General features: G+C 37.0%; 1 protein-coding gene across 3 annotated transcripts in view; it reads right to left on the bottom strand.

Annotated features, from left to right (window-relative positions):
- Positions 1-3,919: 3,919 nt before the first annotated feature.
- The window catches only part of SMARCA1 (SWI/SNF related, matrix associated, actin dependent regulator of chromatin, subfamily a, member 1), a 28,908-nt gene continuing 11,913 nt past the window's right edge, over positions 3,920-20,914 (bottom strand). For 2 of the 3 annotated variants that reach the window (XM_046940536.1, XM_420329.8), the window contains exons 12-24: positions 20,761-20,882; positions 20,213-20,365; positions 18,930-19,062; positions 17,877-18,025; positions 17,103-17,222; positions 16,472-16,582; positions 16,157-16,270; positions 14,227-14,349; positions 12,515-12,647; positions 10,894-11,012; positions 10,462-10,674; positions 6,031-6,141; positions 3,920-5,340 (exon numbers count right to left, since the gene is read on the bottom strand). In XM_046940536.1, the coding sequence (XP_046796492.1) occupies positions 5,269-5,340; positions 6,031-6,141; positions 10,462-10,674; positions 10,894-11,012; positions 12,515-12,647; positions 14,227-14,349; positions 16,157-16,270; positions 16,472-16,582; positions 17,103-17,222; positions 17,877-18,025; positions 18,930-19,062; positions 20,213-20,365; positions 20,761-20,882 (1,673 nt within the window). In that variant the 3' untranslated portion in view covers positions 3,920-5,268. Of the gene's footprint in view, positions 5,341-6,030; positions 6,142-9,741; positions 9,815-10,461; positions 10,675-10,893; positions 11,013-12,514; positions 12,648-14,226; positions 14,350-16,156; positions 16,271-16,471; positions 16,583-17,102; positions 17,223-17,876; positions 18,026-18,929; positions 19,063-20,212; positions 20,366-20,760; positions 20,883-20,914 lie in introns of those variants that run through there. The other variant, XM_040700152.2, reaches the window with a different exon arrangement.

The following is a 20,914-nucleotide window of genomic DNA, read 5'->3' as shown; positions in this document are numbered from 1 at the left end:
ATCCTGAAGAACTTGTGGCCTTCGGCAGCATCCAACTAATTAACAATGGAGAAAATAAATGAAGATAACTTTTCACCCTGTTTTCTTAAGGCATGAAACTGCCAGATAGAAGCAACAAGTTCTGTTCCCTGAGAAAGGTGACCTTCCCAGACACTGAGTGGCTGCAATGAGCGAACATCGCACCACAACACCAACCACCACTGCTCTTCTGGCTGTTCCTACAGCTGCAGCTGCTCACCCCCTTTCCACCTGCGGCAGTTCCCCTGTGCTGTTTTCCAGATAATCTGTGCACTGTAGCAGACCTCAAACCCTGTAAGCAAAACATCAATTTCCTCCAGCTTCCCTGTTTAAATGGGGACACTCCCCCCCCCCCCCCCGCCCCGTTTGCATTCCCTCGTCCCAAAAGGAAGTGTTCTCATAGCACCTATAAAAGCACAGGTCACACAACTGCTATGGTAGAGAGCGATGCGGAAACATTCTCTTCAGGAATGACTACAGAAATATTTGTTTATAACATTAAAACTGTTTTATTACATCAGTTTAGTATCTCTCCAGGTGGGACAGATCTGCCCCAAATTTTTTCTAGTCCTCCACAAGGGGAAAGTACCAACTAGACCTGCAGACAGGATAGCTGTTCCCTTTACAAGTCCTCTTGTTTGAACACAGAAGCTTCTCCAGAAGAATTGACAGGTACTGCTTCCAAAACTTCTTGTAATTAATAGGCATCAGTGCTCATAGACAGACACAGACAGTATGAAAGGAGGAAGTAGCTACGGATCATCTTCAGCTGAGTGTTAAACTGAGCTGAGGACTGAGATTGTGGAGTCACATCTACTAGTGATAAAAGGCTGCAGTGATACAACACCTGGTTCCTACTACTCTACGTCAAGTGGACATAAGCTCCAAAGTATTTTATTTTAGTAACACATCAGAGATATGGAAAAACTGAAAAACTGCAATATACTTTAATAAAGCTTCAACATGTTTTGAGACAACAGGTAATAACCTGTAACAGGTAACAACAAAAATACAGACACTACTAGTACTTTATTTAAGATGAGAGGAAGTTGGAGTTTGAAAGCAGATGTGGAACGGCCATATACACACCTTGCATTCAGCTGTGATAGCCTGAAAGCTGTGAGAGGCACAAGAGAAATGGAAACAAACCAAACTATTTTGAACAGTATCCCAAGTGCATGGGGCAGTCAGGACCAGAGTGCAGTTACTAGAAGACTTAAGTACATACCAATTTTTATGCACGTATCACTTAAATCTCATTTCTAAAGACGTTCAGAAGTTACCTTTCAATACAACGTAGACTTAACCTGGAGGCAGCAAACATTACACCTATTAAGGCTGGATATCGTGCAAATGCAATTAACACATTATGTTTCAAAATATGCAAACCGAGTTCAATTTTACTCTTCTGGAAAAACTAAAAGCAAACATTCTAACTGTGACTGAGCAAAGCATTTACATACATGCTTGAAGTACATGGACTAGATAAACTGACATAAAATTCAGCAATCAATCTTCGGTTCTTAACCAGATATGAGCTACAGAGATCAACTCTTTCCAACCCAACATCAGCACGGGTGTCTGCACATCTGTCATTTCATATTTCCAAGCTACTGCGGGCTGAGAAATTCCATGCTTTTTCAACCTGTAAGGCCCACACAGGTTTCAGTTGTTGTTACTTTTTTTTTTCCTTCAATAGCTTTGATATCAATCTGTGATCACTGAACGTGCTTAATCCCAGCACTGAACTTGGGGAAGAGGCACGCACAGTGAGAGCCTATTGACAGTGTCAGGGACTGTGGCAGCACACAGCAAAAAGTGCAGGTGCTGCAGGAAATGCATAAGTTACTGCCATCAGGCATTCAGATGGATTCCGATTACCTTCCATACACTGTATTCCTTTGCTTATGATATCAAGGAGTGAAAACCAATCCATTGTTTTTTAAACCATAACCAGTATTAGCAATAAATGCAACAAGCAATGCAAATTTACAAGAAAAAAATCTTACTATTTTAGCACAGTGATGTTACTTGTTCAAATGGCACCTAAAGATGGTTTCACATTACGAGTAGAGAGAAAACCCTTCCTTCGAGATGTCATTATGAAGAAATAGGAATTAAAAACAATGAAGATTCAGCCATGTAAATTTATCATCATCACAAATGTTACTCAAAAATAAAGGGTGAGTAACTTGAAAGCAACGAGTATCTGAAAGAAAACACCAGAACTGTTGTGTCCTCTCCAAGGAGGCTACGTGCACTTTGAGAAGTGCTAGATGATTGCTGCATTACTTTCTTCAACCCCAACACAACCATCATCAAGTTTTAGTTGTGTACTCAAAAGAAGACAAGAAATTCCTTTCAAACCTTTCATATCATATTTCTTCAACAACTATCCAATTGCATGAAGGCCCAGAATTTTCAGGAGTTCTTTGTGTGACACTACATTCAGTGCTTCCAAATTTCTCACAGGCAGTATTCCTCGTCTAAGATAAAAGTAGTTAAAAGTAAATGATTCCTTTATTTCAGTCCACCTAATTTTGAGCCACAGCAGCATATCACTGAGATATGGCTAGGCACATACTGTGGTTATATCTACAACTAGAACAGAAAAGGAAAAGAAAGATCCATTTTACTTTAATCCTGACCAGCAGCTGTTAGCAATTTTCTTTAGTTATCACTGTGGGACATGATGAATAGGAAGACTCAATATGCTGAGGAACTAGTATATGGTATACAAGCGCTCTCAGGGACTGTTGTTCAACAGCACGCTTAGTTTAACTAGGAACCACAGACTGTAAGAGATAACAGATATTTCCTGGGAGTATCTATCATGCTTCAAAGAAGCTGTCTGATCACGGGGATGGTATCTGAAAGAAGGACTGCATGATCTTGTGCTACACAGCTACTATATCACATCACTGAAGTAGCAGTATTGACTTGAGGTAACCAAAACCAAGAAATCTGCATAAAAGAACAAGTTGAAATATTACCATTTTAAAACTTCCCATATACTTCTCAAATAATACAGAAAAACTGGATACGAAAACATAAAAGAAACAAAGCTCATCTCCAATAAACAGAAAAACAGACTTTGTGTATTTTAAGACTTAAAGCGTTAAAAATATTAGCTGATTAGGCCAAATAGTAGCAAAGGAATAGGGTCTACCCCTAGCTGATATAATTAAGTAAAAATTAATTTGGCTCTTCCAGCTTTTATTTCCCTTCCCCTTTATACATGTCTTTATATCTTCGGGCAATAATGTTACTGAGTGACATAGGAGCTGAAAAGCAAATGTAAATAAGTCATCTTCCTCTATTAATAGCAATGCTCCAGAGATTTGTGATTTATATGTAGGTAGCTGCATAACAATTTACAGACCATAATTACACTAGATGTCCTCCTGCCAAGGACAAAATAGGATGCTGACTCCCCTGATACCAGAAATGCTATTTGGAAAGCCATCCTTTTCTATGTGCACCCTATCCCACTGCAGTTGCATACTCAGTTAAAAGTATGCTGACACCCCTAATTAGCCTTCTATCTGAAAGCTGTGCCCCATCATCATCATCATTAGGTATAGCTCTCAACTCAGATCTCAACAGATAAATATTTCGTTAAACTACAAGTCTTACAAAAAAAAAAAAAAAAACCCAGCACAGACAACTGATGGTTTGGTCCCTGAACAAAAGCTCTATTCTGAAATACAGAAGCTAAACAAATAGTGTCTGTCCAAGTCCCCAGCCAAGCCACCACACCCATTTTTGTACAAAACCTTCTCTGCAGACCATCAGGAAATCTGGTCATTATTCATCAAGTTTACAGACATTCATCCCAGAAAGCCTCAGACACATTCCAAAAGATTTTAATTAACACAAAAACGTGGCCAGAACTCTGTCCTAGAACTCAGTAAGTTTTTATTAAAGTTTAAGTTTTACAAAATTCAGAAGAAAGTAGCCAACAAAAGCATGAAATACAAGGCAACATTATCATCTCAAACCACTCACGAAGGAAGCAAACCGCACTAGAAGAAATGTACACATTGTCTTCAAGGAAGGTACCATGTAAAGCACGCTGCATTAATCTAGACTTGACATTATAAGGGCATGTGTTGCTGTGGCAAGGTCCATACTAAACACCAGATCAGAGACGGAAGATTAAAGTAAAACATGAGATGTCACAGTCACTGTTCTACTTATCTGGGAAAGGCAGAGACTCCAAGGTGAGCAGAAACTATGAACCTGCTTAATAAAGGCCATTCTCACAAAGTCAAGAAAAGGTACATCCAACACTTTCATCCCCTCATTAAAATGGAAATACTAAAAAGGAGCACTCCATAGCATATCCCCATTGCTTCTGACTGACGTGTTGAATCAAAGGTAAAACGAGAAAGAGTTAAGAGCTAATTACAGCAACAGATCTTCTAGCACAAGGCAACATATCTGAGCAGCCTACCAACCAAAAGATGAATTATTTTGTTTGCTACTTAAAGAAGCTATTAGTTGCGCACTTCCATTCATTAGGCATGGAAAAGGTTTAATCTGGAGGTCATTCCAAGAAACACTTCACCCTGTGTTTAAGCACACATGCAGCCTAATAGAAAGCAGTGATTAGGAAAAAAAAAATGATCTGCAGCACTTCCTTCTGAGTAAAACACCCATTTAATTCTGTCACCAAACAAGGACGTCAGCCTCATTAGATTTTCTGTTTTGTCATGCTCCTGATCCTTTCTATGTACTCCAAAAAAAATCTGATTGATGATGAAGGCACAATTATACAAACTTTAACATTCACTTTAAATGTGGCTATGCAGAAAAGAGGGGAGGGAAAACCAAGATGAAGTATGTTTCTCTTCAAATAATTTTAATTTTGTTTATTTTCCCACAGCCATATAAATTTAAAATATGAAACAACAATAATACAGCTATAGAATCTAGTTTTTCTTTCAAAGCAGCAGCATATAAAACATATAAAAGCTAAAACCTCAGCACAAGCTTAAAAAAACAAGGACTGAGTGAATTTTGCTGAAGACATGAAATTCACAAAATACAGTACACAAAAATACTGGAATGCATAAAATATCAAGCTACACATTCTAGGTAAAGAAAGGCATTGTAAAATATACAAAATTGCAAAATTAAGCCAAGGGATTTGTGGGCAAGTACCATGAATACAGAGAAGTTGGCAATCAATACTTGTAGATGAAAGAAGAAAGAGACAGCTTTACATTTTTAATTCATTTTCCAAGTTCATGATTTAACTTTCTTAGCATCTTTCTTTCCAGAGTTTTCAGCAGCCAGGTCTGCTTTTCTCTTCTGTGACTAAAAGAGAAGAAAATTATTTTAAAGTTAATAAATTCACAGAAATGGTGACATCACATCACTGTTTTGCAGTACATTAACTAATCAAAAAGTTTAGCAACATTATTGTATTGTAAGTTCCAGTTCAAATTTTACAGACAAAAACAGCAGGGTGAACAAAACAATCCTGGCCATAGACAGAATTCTGCCACCCCTTCTGCTTTCTTCAAGTCCTGCGTGAAATGGTCTCAATGGTACAGATACCATACACCACAAATTAGATAAGATCAGGACCTCCATTCATGTTTCCCTTGCTTTAAAGACGACAATCCTTTAAAATAAACAGAACACTTCTAATTTCTTCCTCCGGGAACTACTACACTGAGAGTAATGACAGTCCTTAGACTGAATTAGAGCCAATATATCATGTATACAAACAGGTAGGAAAAAAAAAAAGAAAAAAAAGAGCTTTGTTTTCTTCCTAGTTCTTCAGCTACTTACACTAAAGCCTCTTCTCAAAAAAAAAAAAAGACCCAAGTTGTATGAATTGGGAACACCAACATCAAATCTAGGGGAACTGTTAACACAGGTATTTGTTTAATCTCTCAACTAATGGTTTATACTTCAACCCATCAGATGCTATTATCTTCATTTTCTAACAAGATAGAATGGAATTCAGCCCCACTAGAAGTAAGGTGCCGCTCAACATACCGCTGTGACTTTTGCTCCTCTTTTCTTCTTTTCAGCTCTTTCTTTTTCCTCAATTTCCATATTTTCTTTTTCTATTAAAGATATGAGAGTATTGCAGCGTCTCTGAAACTCCTGAGGAAACAGAAAACAGCAAGTTCTAAATAAAACTCTAGTTTACAAAAATAGCTGAAATTCTCGAATTCCAAAGTACTCCGTTCTTCCATTTTTACAGAGCTGTCTTCATCTTGTGAACCAATGCCTCTAAGGACTGATCCAGTCTTTCATCATGTTTAGATGAAGCAAATAATACACTGCCTGCCAGCATGCTTTGCCAGATTTTAGAAAGAGAGGTCTTAAGGTACATCTTTAAAACAGAGAGAAAAGAAATCCAAACCATCTTCAGCATTACTTTGCTGTGACACACATAATCTCTTTGCAAAGAGAGAAGACACTGCAGAGCTCCAAACTGGCAAAGACCTATGCAGCTTTAAGCCTGGAACTCAGTGCTGAATTTTGGTCAAAAAGCACCCAGAAAGGAGGAGGCCTTCAATACTTGTAAGCAGCAAGTTGTCCATGGCATCTGAAAGCAATCTAGATTAAATCACTTGATTTTATTTTTACTTTTAAGTATAAATGTCATTTTTTAGTACAACTGTCACAATACTTGCACTGCTGCTAATAAAAGTTGGCTTGGTAAAGAAAAATCCATTTGATTCTTGCATCCCATCTGAAAATAAAGTCTCTTATGAAGTACAGAGTAAGTACTTACTACTACTATTATTAAGTTTTATGCATGTTGGGAACAGCAATTCCACTGGCTTTTCTTCCCTGCTCAAGGAATAAATATATACATATTCTATCACACTTATGTAGAAGAAACCCCACAGCAAAAGAACAACCAAAAATCTTCACAATTCAGCCACTACAAACCTTAAAATTCCACACAAACATTAGCATTCAAATTAAAAGTCAGCAAGTATGAGAAAGCTTGGGTGCGAGCGAGCCCAACATGTGCTGCATCCCAAACACACAACACTCTTTAGACCTCTCGAGATGACTAAAAGCAGAGAAGAGTAGAAAGATGATCATCCATGTGGCAGAAGCACTTCACATTGTTGGAATTTGTGTACATTGCACTCAGAGACTTTGGAACTGTAGGTAGACTAATGACAACCTGTTCCACACAAAAATAATCACTCCAATCTTTCTGAACGTGAGAGAAATCAGCTTGTGTTAAATTCAAGACAAACCATTATCAGAAAGGTGCTAAGAAATAACTGTGTGCCTTTTGCCTCAGGAGACAAATACTCTAATCTCTCAGGAAAAAAATGTTTGCATAGATTCATACATTTACTGTAAGAGGTGTTCAGGTTCCCACTTGGGAATTCCCAGACGGACTGCCACTCCAGAATACGCTGTGGACAGAGGACTCAAAAACAGCACTCAGGAGAATCACAGAAGCATTTGACATTAATACGCAGCATGCACACGGGTTTCTGCTACACCTACTATCACAGCATGATGAATTCTGCCTTGAACTACATGAAGTGTATGGACTGATCTACCTCATTTTAGTGCTATGAAAGTACCTCAGCCTGAAATGCCTTGCACCTTTGGAGAAGCAATTTCATTCAGTATGGCCTGATACTTTTCTCTTTAGGATTGAAAGAGATAAGGTGTACTTTGCTCCCTGCTTTCATGGCTATAACATCTACTATTGCAGTAAATAAGATGGGTGCACTGAACCATCCCTTTCTGTGTGACTGAAGGCAGAGATGTTGGCATGAGTGTGAAAGCAGAAGTTCAAAGCTCTGGCAACAGGTCTGAATATTCCTGTATGTACACCGGGTTATTTTTCTTACAGTGGGCAGGGTTTGCAGAAAAGTCAAAGGACATGCACAAATTATGCCCAGAAAACAGAGAGGAGATTCATTATTGTCACAATATTTTGTGGTCTTCCTACATGGAAGGAAACAAACCAAACACGTATGCCTCCAAGCCATGTTAAGAAATTTATCACTTTAAAGAGCACCTAAGCTCTCTCTCTGCAAACTTACATTTTAGATTACATTTTTTTTTTTTTTAAGAGATCTCTTAGTGGAATAAGTCAATGAAACAATTTATTTTTGTTTTCCAATGAGAAACTTACAGAAGAAAAAATAAGATGGAAGATAAATCAGCTACTTATGTGGAATTCAAGAGACATCTAGTGGATAGTAGAATGCAGTCTTCCTGGAAAGCCCAATAACAAATTCTTTTCAGAATTACTCTCCCTTCTTGACTTGTTTCATATGAGTTCGAATGTAATAAAAGGTAACTTTGAGGTTACATGTGAATTTCAGTGCTCTAAGGAGGGGTTTTATCCACTTCCACTAAACTTACTACACATATCCCTTTGTAATGATTTCTATTTATATTTAGTATGTTATTCTTGGAATCTAATTATTCTCCAGCACTTTTATTCAGAGAAAGTATCAAGCCTGCGCAAAACAGATCCACAGAAGTGAATGCTTCCACAAATATCACTACATCTGTATGCATAAAATGTACCAATTATTGGCAGTCTAATCATAACTATCCTAACAATTTTGAACCATTAAGAAAAATAAATGGATATATAAAGAGAAAGATCATTTTATCTCTGTGTTTTCATACCACTCCTTCAGCTAACAGCAGAAGAACAAGTCAGTATTACTGCATGTAGTTTTAAGAGAAAATAATCCAGAATTCACTGTAAGCCCTTCCCTCAGTTTCAGCAATAGATACCATGAAACATTTCTATACTTTAGAAAATGACTCCTTTCTCCTTTAAAAAGGAAAAATTGACTGAATGTATCATTATGAAGATTTAAACAGAAGATTTAACACTACCTCTGACTTAAATATGCCAAGCAAAGTTAAATGTTGAGCCATATTTTTAATTTCTAGTACCAATTTCTATGACTTACTTGAATGGATTTCTCCATAGACAACTTAAAATTAACTGAAGTTAATACTGGAGGTTTCTTTATGGTTACAATTTTACCATCAGTAATTCTTCAAACTGACATTTCAGCATGAAAAGCTTACTATCCTTTTTAATTAAGGGTAACCACTGGTCTATCCAGAAACACTTCAATTGCTGAAATGCCAGGCAAAAATTGTACTGTCAAGCTACAGCAGTGGAAAAGTACACATTCCCACCTGTTCAAATACATGCTTTTTATATTTTAACTTGTTCTACTATTCTTAGTACTGTACCCACAATTCTGAAAAAGCATGTTATAAGCACATCCTGAAGTCAGGAAACTGCATTAAGTAATGCACGGTGGTTCTGCCACTACTGAACTATTAGAAGTTGCAGATTTGCATACAAAATAGCATGTGAGTTACATGACCACAATGTAAGACTGCATTAGAAACTGGTTTACAAGGCAAGAGGGAATATCTATGACAGCTGCATCCAGGAGAGGGTACTTCCCCTTGATGTGCCAGCCATGCCCATCATGCCCAGCTCTCAACCTTGGAAGCAAGTAAGATCACATTATGTCAAGTATTATAAGAAAAACTGGAAGGACATGTTTCCCATGTTTATATGTTCACATACAAATTACATATGTACGTGTTCTTTACATGGTGCAGAGTTGCACACTGTACTCATAAATAGGCTCTGAATCATGCTGACCTGAGCAATGACTGCAGGGCTGAGCTAACAGCTTCATTACAAGCGTCCTACATTCATTATCTACATACCTTATTTGCAGCCACCAAGGCTGCTTCTGTTAGTGCTGTCACCTCTCAACACTTTTAAAAGTATGTTTCTGCTCTACAGAAAAAGAAAAAAAATACAGCCTAAATTCAGAGCATTAGTCTATTTATTATCTACCAAACTTGGATTTATTTTCCAAGAATGAACAAAAATCTTCAGAAAATGATAACTAAAAAGCACTTACATATGAAATCCTTATTCAAAACTACAAAAATTATTTTAAACCAATGATTAGCTCACATTTAGCGCTGAAAACTTCCTTGGGCTTCTAAAAATTAAAGAGCAAAGTTGGAAAAGCTGAAATTTCCTCCAAGCATATAATTAGGATGTTTTCAGACTTTAATGTTGTCCAATAATTCTGAAGAGCAGTCATATTTTAAGAGAGAACGTTAAAACTTCCAGTTTGCAACAGCAGTACCACTGCTATTTGTAAGGCTAGCCTACCTCTGCATTAGTCCCTCTGGGTAGCACGTGACTTGGCAGACTTTTCTATGCTGTGCATTGTGTTGTTTGCTGTGCTACAGGAATAATATGTTGCTTTCAGAAAAAACTGAAGCGAGAATGAACGCCAACATTACTTTTTCAGCACATTTCCTAATTTCCAGTATGCTGGCATGAATCCAATTTATGTGATGGTACTTAAAGGGAAGATACACTTAATAATGACGTAAAGTAATAACTTAGTCCATGTAACCGATACCTACCATTGCTGTTCTGGATTTGATAAACCAGTCAAATCTGAACTGAGGAGCGTTGCGCACACACTGCCTTAGTTCCTCATACACATTCTCTTTGTCAAAGCCCATCTTGTGCAACATGCAGATCAAAAATCTGTCTTCCTCCTCTGTGTAGTTTTTTCCTTTGTTTGTTCCATACTGAATACGCAACTGATGGAAGGGCGCTTTATACCTTGCGATCTGAACACAAAACAAAACCCACTATTAAGCATACAGCATGTCATCATGGATTTATTACATAGAACTGCTGATGACAGACACGTGGTTACTACGTAAAAAGCTAGAACTCCCATCCCTAACTGCTCCCTTTCTGAAAGGATTCAAAAGATTCTAACCACCTCTAACCACAGGCACAGTAAGAAGCAATCAACCTAAATTAAAAAACCTTGCAGTAATTACTTTGGCATCAAGGGCTTTCTTGATACTGATCCTCCGTTGAATTCTTGCCTCTCCTCGTTCAATCTGAGCCATAATTCTCTCAATGTCCTGCAGTTCATTGCAACGTTCCCAGAAAACAGCTAAAAAAAGCAAGACAATTTATAAAATAAAGTCTTTTCCTTTATTCTTACACCTTTACTTCATTAAAGCACTCCAGCAGAAAATGTAATGCAGTTTGTAGATCTGTGAAGTTTTAAGGAATTGATCATACTCTCCCTTTTACTGTGCTAGCCAAAGACACCTTGCACAAACCTTCATTCACCATCTTTAAAATCAACTATATGGGTTGCTGTAGATGTAATGCCTCCTATTTATTTCCTTGGAAATTACAATGGATACAAAGAGCACAATAACACCATTTGATAGAACAAATTCTCAGCTACAAAACACTACTTTTCAACAGTCACCATCATTAGTTCTGCATTTTCAAGAGCAATGAACAAAAGCCTGCATGCCACACCTGTGAACATCTGCACCAACAGAGATGAGCACTGTTCACTGTTGCCACTACTGAAACTTACCCCTCCCACTTCTCACTGTGCTCACATCCACTGCTGGTTTCCATAAATGTTCAGCAAGCGTCAATGAAGGTCAGTGAGTGCCATTTTTTCCATATGGAGGAATTCAGTTCCATCCCTTTGCTTCATACACCCTTCTATGTCAGACCATTCTGTCATACTACCCCTCTGCTGCTGTCTGTCACAGAGCAACAAAATCTAACAGGACATTGGTGGGAAGGTTCAACTTCTACTGCCATCCCACCAACATCCACCTCTGATCTTGCAGGCCAACATCATAAAATAGGAGGAGTTGCTTGCAGAGCAGTCTTCATATAAGCAATAGTTACTAACAATTGCAAGATGGTCTATATCCAGTATAATTAACTGAATTACATAAAACTAAAAAGACCTTTTAAAGTGGGCTTCTTATAAGAATGGTGAAACTGGTTAGTAACGTAACATGAGCAGACACACGTTAATGTCAGCTCTCACTTGCTGCCTAGGGTCACCAGGGATTACTTAGTACTTCAGGTATACAAAGAACTTGTAATTTGTGGCTTTCTCCTTTCACATCTTTTAATCAACTCAGAGTAAATTCAGTACTTTATAGGGAGCTCCTGATTAAATGTTCTTTTTTAAGCAACAGGCAGAACACTGCAAAGTTTAATTTTATGAAGGATTTCAGGAAAATTAATATAAGAATGAAACAGGTAGAATTCTGAACAAATTAAAAGATAAATACCAAAGACCAAGACACAGTGCACTACCTAGAAAAGCAAATATACCTGTATAGAATTATGTAGCTTCTATAACACAACCTCATGAATCTGCAAGACCATAGCATCAATGTAAGTCAAGTATGCCACGTTTTAGATTTCAACTGAGGGATGGATAAGGACAGCTGCAGACATTCTATGCTGCAAACAACTTTTAAACACAATTAAGTCATCTAGGAAGAATTATGACATACTTTTAAAAGGAGTTCTTCCTATACACATCCAAATCCTAAGTCTTACGGAAGAATATGCAGCAAAAGTTATGGATATCAGAACTATGAAATATATTTCAACAGATCCACATACCTGAATACTCAATGACCTCCTCAGGTGACTTTCCCTCCACCTCACGAGCAATATTATCAATATCATCACGACCATATTTCTCATTAGCTTTAATAAATTGATTAAAATCTCTCTTATTCCAGTTTGTAAAGCCCTGTAGGCAGCAAGAGATCAAGAAGCCATTACTGAGGAGAAAGGTAACAAGTTTTGTCTTATGTATGTATTGTTTGTTTCAACTGGCAATGCCTCTACAGTGTCACAGTCACAGTGGATAACAGTTTTGCAGGATTTCCATAACATCTATTACCCAGGGCTTATTACTGAGTCACTAGAAGTCTAAAGAGTTTGAAGGTTGATTTTGGGGTTTTTTTTGGGTTTTTGATTTGTTTTGCATGACTCCACACGCATTAGTAACAGCTTTTTCGTTTTCTTCCTCTTAAAAATCTTCTCTACAGTACTTTTGCGAAGAAAAATCTCACTGACAGGTCACTGTAGTTTCATCTAAATCACCCTTCATCAAAAAAGTAACAGAAAGTTTTAGGAGTGCATGAAATTCCATTGCAAGTGTCATTACAAGTTCTTGAAGCAATGCAAGCATCTAAAGCAATTGCTGCTATTTAGAATATCCACAAATTTTGAACCAAACAAACTGTTGGATGAAAATTTAACTATGTCAAGAAAAAAATCTCAAGTCTGAAAAGATGCAATCAAACAGAAATTCCATAGCACTGTCAAATAGAAAACGTGTTGTGTACTGAAGTGAATTCAGAACTGAACAACAGTTAAGTGAAATGTAATGCACAAAAACACCATTCAAGAAAGACATCATGTTTTCAAGACAGGGAGAAGCAAACGTCAAAAATATAAAAATACATGTCACATGCCTTAACAGCAACTTGCAAGAGTATTTCTGTGATGAAAGAAAATGCACTACAAGGAACTCTGCCAGTTTTACACCTGAATCTACTATTAGACAGCTTCTTTACAAGTTTAATATACACAATAGAAAGATTTTTAATCAATCATCAACAGCAGTACTGACACATATAACAACAGCTTAAATATTTCCTCTACCATAAACAGGTGAGATTAACAGTCAAATTGTGACCTTGCAAATTTCAAGGTACACTAAGCTCAATTGTTTCAGAGAAAACTTGTTACTTTGAGATACACCTTTCTCCTTACAAATTAGCTTTTAATAAGCCTAGTTCAGCAATGTAACAGCCCAAAAATGTCAAGAAACTAGCCAGTGATACAGAGACAGCCATGGCAGAAAAAGAACATGCCAAGCTAAACTGGGGCAGAATTCATGAAAGTGACACGCCACTTTATACAGCTGTGTAAAAAACATATGTTGATAGCAACTTGTCCTCTCTGACTTAAACCTTTTTTTGACAAAAATCAAAAGACAGCTGCAGGTAAAAGTAAGCCACTGACTGGTTTCTGCAGGGACTGCTGGGCCAGACACTGACCACACAATCTTTGCCTCAGAAATATTGCAGACATTCAAGGAACAAGAGCTGACTAAGAAAACTAAGAAACTTACTCAAGGACAGGAAAGGTTTTGCAGAAGAAAAGCAAGTCAGAATCATTGTAGCTCTCTGCAACATCAGTGTAGCTTTCCTTTGCATATGTGGCATCATTATTACTTTGTATTTATGTTCCATACCAGTAAAAAAAAATATATACACACACACACACACAGTGTGATACTTGACCCATTCTTATTTTACCTGCGTTAGTAGTTTCTCTTTCTCTTCAGTTTCTTCAGGATTCAGAGGCATAGACTCATCTATCTTCTTTTGTTCTTCTTTTTGCACCTGAGCTGCATTGGGGAGGTCAGGATTCCTGGGAACCTAAGATCCGAGGCATCAATAAGTAATAATGAAATGTTACTAAAGACACATTTTGATGAATCCTGCTTTACCATCTAGAAGTGCATGCTAAATCACACAGGACTGAGGTGGTAACCTGCACCCACTAAATGTTTGTTATCACAGAGCAAAACCAAAAAAAGAGCATCCCACACCTTGGCTAACCTGAAGAAACAAACCCATAATAAACATATTTTTAAATACCAGATTACTAAAATACGTTTGTGGCTACTGAACTACTGCAAAGTTGAATACCATCCTATAAGACAAGATAACGTATTTATCATTTATCTCCACTTCTTCCTTCTTGTCTCAAGTAAGAAATGGAAAGTTTAGCTTCACCTGTAAGTAATAAAAAGGACCCTACTCTACTTTTCTTTAGGAAGCTTCAGTTTATCAAGGTGTTATCTTCAATCTGTTGTTCTCTCCTCTCTAAAACATACCTTACAAACTTCACTACGTACATACTTTAAGTGGTAGGTGAACTGCTATTGCAAACAAATAGAAGCTCTGCATCAATGACATTGTATTATGCTTCCTATGTCTAGCCATCTAACAGCCTTAATCCATTTTCCTGTATTCATGTTTCATTTCCAGAAGTCTTACACTTCTCTTTCACCTGGCATTCGTTCAGTCTTCAGAAGTGAGCAGTGACCAGAACATCCTTCCTTCTTTGCTAGGCCTTAAGTTTCAGTCTTCCCAACTCCAATTTCAACTCTCTCAGCCTCGCTGAAGCATTCATTGAAGAATTTCTATCCCTCAGGTCATTTTACTTCCTTTAACTCTCATCTATCCTGCCATTCACAGAAAAATTTTTTGCTTCCTACTAGGCTTTAAGACATCTTCTGCCTTGCCTTAAAAAATACATATATATATGTTGCTAATATTTATTCAACTCTTTCACAATGGTAGTTTCCTATCTTGCCTCGTATGACAGTTTATGTTTTCCACCACGTTTTACAAGTGCTTTCTTCTTGCCACAATCTGTCATGAGACATGGCTGTTTTGCAGTAAGGTACTGGAAGTAGGGGGATCTATTCCAGTTAATGATCCAACAGTGGCACAAGCAATGACAATCAACATCAGAACACAATCAATGATCACTGCTTGCCCGGTAATGTCAGCAGGAGAGAGGGGGAAATTCAGCTAACATGGAAGGGAAAAAAAGAGGTAAGCCTCTTGTCAAGTCTGAATGTAGTACCGTTACAAAAGAAAAAATGTCTTTAAACATTTTATATCCCAACAAAATGGGAGGAAAATTGATGTCACTTTGCTTACCATCGTGTCAACACAAAGCTGACTTCAATATTACCTGAAGTTACTTTCTGCTTAAGATACACAACAACTATGAAAACCCACACCCTGTACTCAGGAAGGTGATCTTATATTTGTCAAAAAACTGTTTTCTCACCTTAGACCACATATCATACTGTTTTTTGTAAGAAAAAGTACATTAAGCATCAGAACTACCTTCACTTTTTCCACTCAGTCTTATTGCTAGGAACCCACCACAAAACACAAAGATGCCCAAATATGACATTTTTAATAGAGGAAGGAATTACAGACAACTTTTTCTACTCTATAATGCAACAGAAACAGGAGGAGAGACTTCAAGCCATGTTCATTCAGAATGAGAAGCACTTCGAAAAAAAAAAATAAGACCAGATTAATACAGTCTTATTTACTTCATTTAGTTCTTTTCAAGAGGATTTGCAAAGAGTAATAAAAATACTATTTATAAATTTAAAGTGGGAGGGATGGGGGCAAAGGAGGGAAGAAAAAGCATTACCTTATAACCTATCGTCTTACGATAATATAGAATTTCTTTTTCCAGAAGTTCAAATAACCGCGGGGGAAAAAACTGGAAATCCTGAATATTTGGCTGTTTTGGAGGTCGCGGAGCCTTTAAACACAGACAGGTGTATTAACATTACATAAGCTTGATTTTGAGTATTTAAACTGCCATAATTGAACCAAGTAGGCAGCGTACCACTTTACACGTTAATTTTAATACCAATATAAGGTGAGAGCAGGGGATGCAACAGGGGAGAAGAGAAAAGCAAAAGAAGCACAAAAATAATTTCCATACTCAGCACTGTATTACCTTTGGGACTTTGGGTTCACTGACACGTAGGGCTTCTCTGAAATACGCATCAACTGCGTAATTAGCTTTGCGTTCTCGTTTGGGAGGCTCTATCCATTCCATCATGCTCAACTATAAGCAGAATTGAACAATACATTGAAGAACAGTTAGTGCGGGCTATAGTCTTGCTGTGGCATGGGCAAATACCTTTACAGTATTCTACTGACTTTGGTTACTTGAGGGAAGTTATGATTTTATCTACTCAAACACCATTGATGGTCTAGGGTTCTAAATTCTATCATTTATTATGATACGCCTGAATTGCTTCTCTAAATATCCCAAGTAATAAACTCTACAAGAACTACAACGTTGGCAAAAAAATCCATTAGATAGCAGTGAATTAATCTTACTGAAGGACTTCAATTAAACACTATTAAACTTACAAAGTCATACTTCAAGACTGTGCTGTATTAAGCTGACTTCTTGTAATGAAGTTACCAAGAAAAATCCTGATGCTTGTGTAGGGCTAAGTGAATTCATCAGTGATTTCTTCTCTAGCACAGCCTTTTTAGCCACAACATTTCTAGAGGTCCGAGCATACAGGCTATGCTAAACTGAACAATCAGAGACTTGTCATTCTAAGGAAAATTACCTTTTGTTTTTCTCTATAATCTTCACCTTCAAAGTTGTATAAGCTCATCTCTGTGTCCATAGTGAAATTTCTTAAAGAGCTCTCCCCCATTTTCTGCAGTCTTTCATTCATTTCAGCTGTCTAAAATACAACAAAATATTTTTAGGCTTACTCAAGTTGTTCTGTTTTCACAGAAAAAAAGCATTCATCATTATTAAAATCATTTTTCATGTTGCTTTTTTTTTTTTTTGTACTTCACAATTCTACTTACATTTCTCTTATTATCCAGGAGAGATGCCCACAGCGTTTTCCCATTTAGAACTGACTCTAAGCCTTCCCATTAAACTAAAACTATAAATGCTGTAATGTGGCCCTACAGTTATATGATTTAACTTCAGATTTAATTGGAATTTATGCCCAACACTTTGGAGCTGAAGTGTTAGTTCATTTTTTTTCCTCCACAAAGCTAGCTATTCCTCAATGAAGTTCCATAAAGATTTTGTGTCAATTAGAATTGTTGGCATAAAATTTACATGTTTCTAAAAGCCCCATGAATTAAACAATGCTTAAGATGTAGTGCTCAGTCTGAAATGGAAGTAATTACAACTCACTACTCCCACTCCTTCGAAGCTTTCAGAAGCTTTGAAATATTTATGAATAGTGAAGTAATAGGTGGGCATATAAAACAGATTTACATAATAATTACACCATTCTTGTCTTCTTCTGTAAAATACACTTTGCTTATCTATTTTTAATGTTTGACACACTTCAACATCTATATAAAACTGCTCTAACCTTCTTTTCTCCTCTTTCTAGAATAGTGGTTATGTCTTCTTCCGTCAACTCGCTGTCTTTGGAAGCAAAGACATGTGTAGCTCCATGCCGGATCATTTGCAGCATTTCATCCTTTGCCAGTTTGTTAGACTGCTGGTCTATGAGCCTCCCTAGAATTAGAGAAAATATTAGGAAAGCTACAGAAAAGGTAAAAGATCCAATAAAAACACAAATACAGAGGATTTTTGCAGTTCTCTGGCAGAAAAGAAAGCAAAAAAAAGAAAAAAAAACCAAAGGAAAAAAGTTGCCTTTAACTTGAGCTGAAAATAAACAGAAATTGGGAACTTTAAGGAAAATATAGAATGCAACAACGGGTCATGGATCAAGCCATAGCAAACAATTTCACATTCAGATAATCCATTTTGTATTTAAGGTGTTACTCTTGCAAAGTTAGCTGAACTTAATATCAAAACCCTATTTCAAAATTAAGAGTGACAAATTATTCTGGAATAACCACTGTGTAGTATTCAATGTTTTTAACACTCACTTCACTGATTTTGACCCGTATGTGAATGCTTTAAGTTTTCATAAACTCTATTCTCTGTACCAAAATTTCAGCAACCCGGTCTCCACAGACCATCACGATTTTGACCGTTATTCATTAAGCAGCCCATCCTTTCAGAAAGGAACAATTCAATGGCTCATAAACTTCACAAACTCAGCTACAGAACTTCGGTTTTTGACAAACTGTTCTTCCCCGACGTTTTAAACAAAGCCACCCAAAGCAGCTTCAATCTTTACTAAGCTCGGATGTGGTAAGAAGTACACCTATTCTTCAGTACCTTGTTCATTTAGAATATCTTTGAATCTATACCCACATCACCCAAGAAAACAGTCCTTTCAAAAATTTCAGCTGAACAACTGAATAACTTCTGCATTATACTTGAATTTAGCATACTGTTATTATACACAAGGCCTGCTTTCTCTCTGACCGTACTTTCGTACAGCTGTTTAACAAATACTTGAAGGTATTGAACAACTCTGTTGCAGAAAAAAATATATAGCAGTTGATACCTTGTTGTATAACTATAGAGTCCAGCCTCAGTTTTATTTCAGCTCTTTCTACAATCCTCTCTTCAACAGTATTATCAGTGATTAGTCGGAACACCCGTACTGGTTTCTTTTGACCAATACGATGCGCACGATCCTAACAAACATAAATTAATGAGTGTTCAGCAACAAAACTCACAAGCAATAGACAGTTAGCTTGCTACATAGGCAGAAACATCAACCTGAAGCTAGCATGAATTTCTTGGCTCCTTGCTTATTCAGCAGAATACAAAAGTTACCTAGCTACATTGCTGGCTATTACACCTTTTAAATCTGAGGTCTTTCTATTGCAATAAATACATCTGCTTTATTGTAAATGCACATAATTAAATGTCCGTCTAAACTGCAGCTGTGTGATATATGTACACAAGCCCACACTACATTCAGTTCATGACAGCACTGAAACATAGCATCCTTGGCTTGACAGCATTAATTCCATGTGCAAAGCTCATGCAGCTACAGCCTCAATGCCATAGCTTTCCCAAGTTGGCTACATTAAATCATCAGTACGGAGCTCACAGTGTACAGTATATGAAGCTATGACTAACGTACTGTATTTACATGTATCAGAACTGGTGGTGATTCTCTCTACAAAATATGAATAAAAATATTTTGTCTTCAATTAAAAAAAATGGTCCTTTTGAGTGCTGGCACCAGCATTCTCTGACTGCCCTTCTAAATAAGCTTTGTTATGTGAGCTTTGGGGATTTCAGGAACATCATATAAGTCACACTCAGCAGTTTCCAGGAATTTCATCTATGATTGGTAAACAGAGTGCATCTCAGAAGAAGGTGTGAGATATTCACAGTAAATACTTAATGCACTTAACATTAAAAGCAGAACTGCCGCAAGCATGCAAGAAGGCTCATGACATTTTTAATCCACAAATTACATAACTCGATTATAGAAATTAATTAGCATCAGAAAGAGAAAACAAATATATTTAAAATCAAACATTAGGGTTTCTTTTTCCTTCTTTACAAGTAAATGATGTTACACTTCTGCAGAAAAAAAAAAGGCGATTTGCAGAAGCATAAGGTTTCCAGGAAGGTTCAATGCAGTGCTGCATGTTTTCAATTTTTTCCTATTATTTTGGAAACAGTCAAAGTACTTTATCTGATTCCTTACTTTGCTGGTAATAAATTTTAAAAAGTAATGAAAAATACCTAAAAAGCAAGTTCAGAAAATACTTCAACTTGAGCAACGATAACTTCAACAAACCACCACGTGTCTGACGACTAACTCACCATGGCTTGCAGATCTACTTGAGGGTTCCAATCTGAATCATAGAGAATAACCACATCAGCAGTTGCCAAATTAATTCCTAGGCCCCCAGCTCTGGTACTCAGCATGAAAATGAATTTACTGCTGTTGGGAGCATTAAATGTATCTATTGCTTCCTATAAGAGAAGAGTATCATTAATGCATCACAGTTGTTTCCCAAACACTGGTAAGTTTTCAAAGAAATGTCTTCAGAGTTTGAAAGAAGTGTTCTATGACAGCACCAGAAGCAACCACGTGGATATTTTCACCTGTGCAAACCTACTCAGAGTCAACAAAACAGTTGTTCAATTAGTTGAGGAATGCATGAAACCTACTTTACCATGGACTTTTAATCAAAAAACAGTCTTAGCTGCCTTTCTAAACTGTAGCATTTTTTTCTTTATTTTAATGAATGATTCCGTTTAAGGAATGACAAGTGTATCCTTAGTGTATTATATACCTGAACACAACAACAGTTTACTAATGAATTAAGGTGTAAATCAGACATTTCTTGTTTACACATCTTTCTTACCTCTCTTTCTTCATGTGGTGTCTGCCCATCAAGTCGGCAGTACTCGTACCCACGCCACATGCAATAATCTTCCAAAATATCCAATAAACGGGTCATCTGACTGAAAAGTAGCACTCTGGAACCTGACAGAACACAGAAGCTTCAGTTGGTTTTA

Source organism: Gallus gallus, chromosome 4 (assembly GCF_016699485.2).
Source record: "Gallus gallus isolate bGalGal1 chromosome 4, bGalGal1.mat.broiler.GRCg7b, whole genome shotgun sequence".
Lineage (NCBI taxonomy): Eukaryota > Metazoa > Chordata > Aves > Galliformes > Phasianidae > Gallus > Gallus gallus.
Note: the sequence above shows the minus strand (reverse complement) of the source record. Positions and strands in the feature narration are given on the sequence as shown.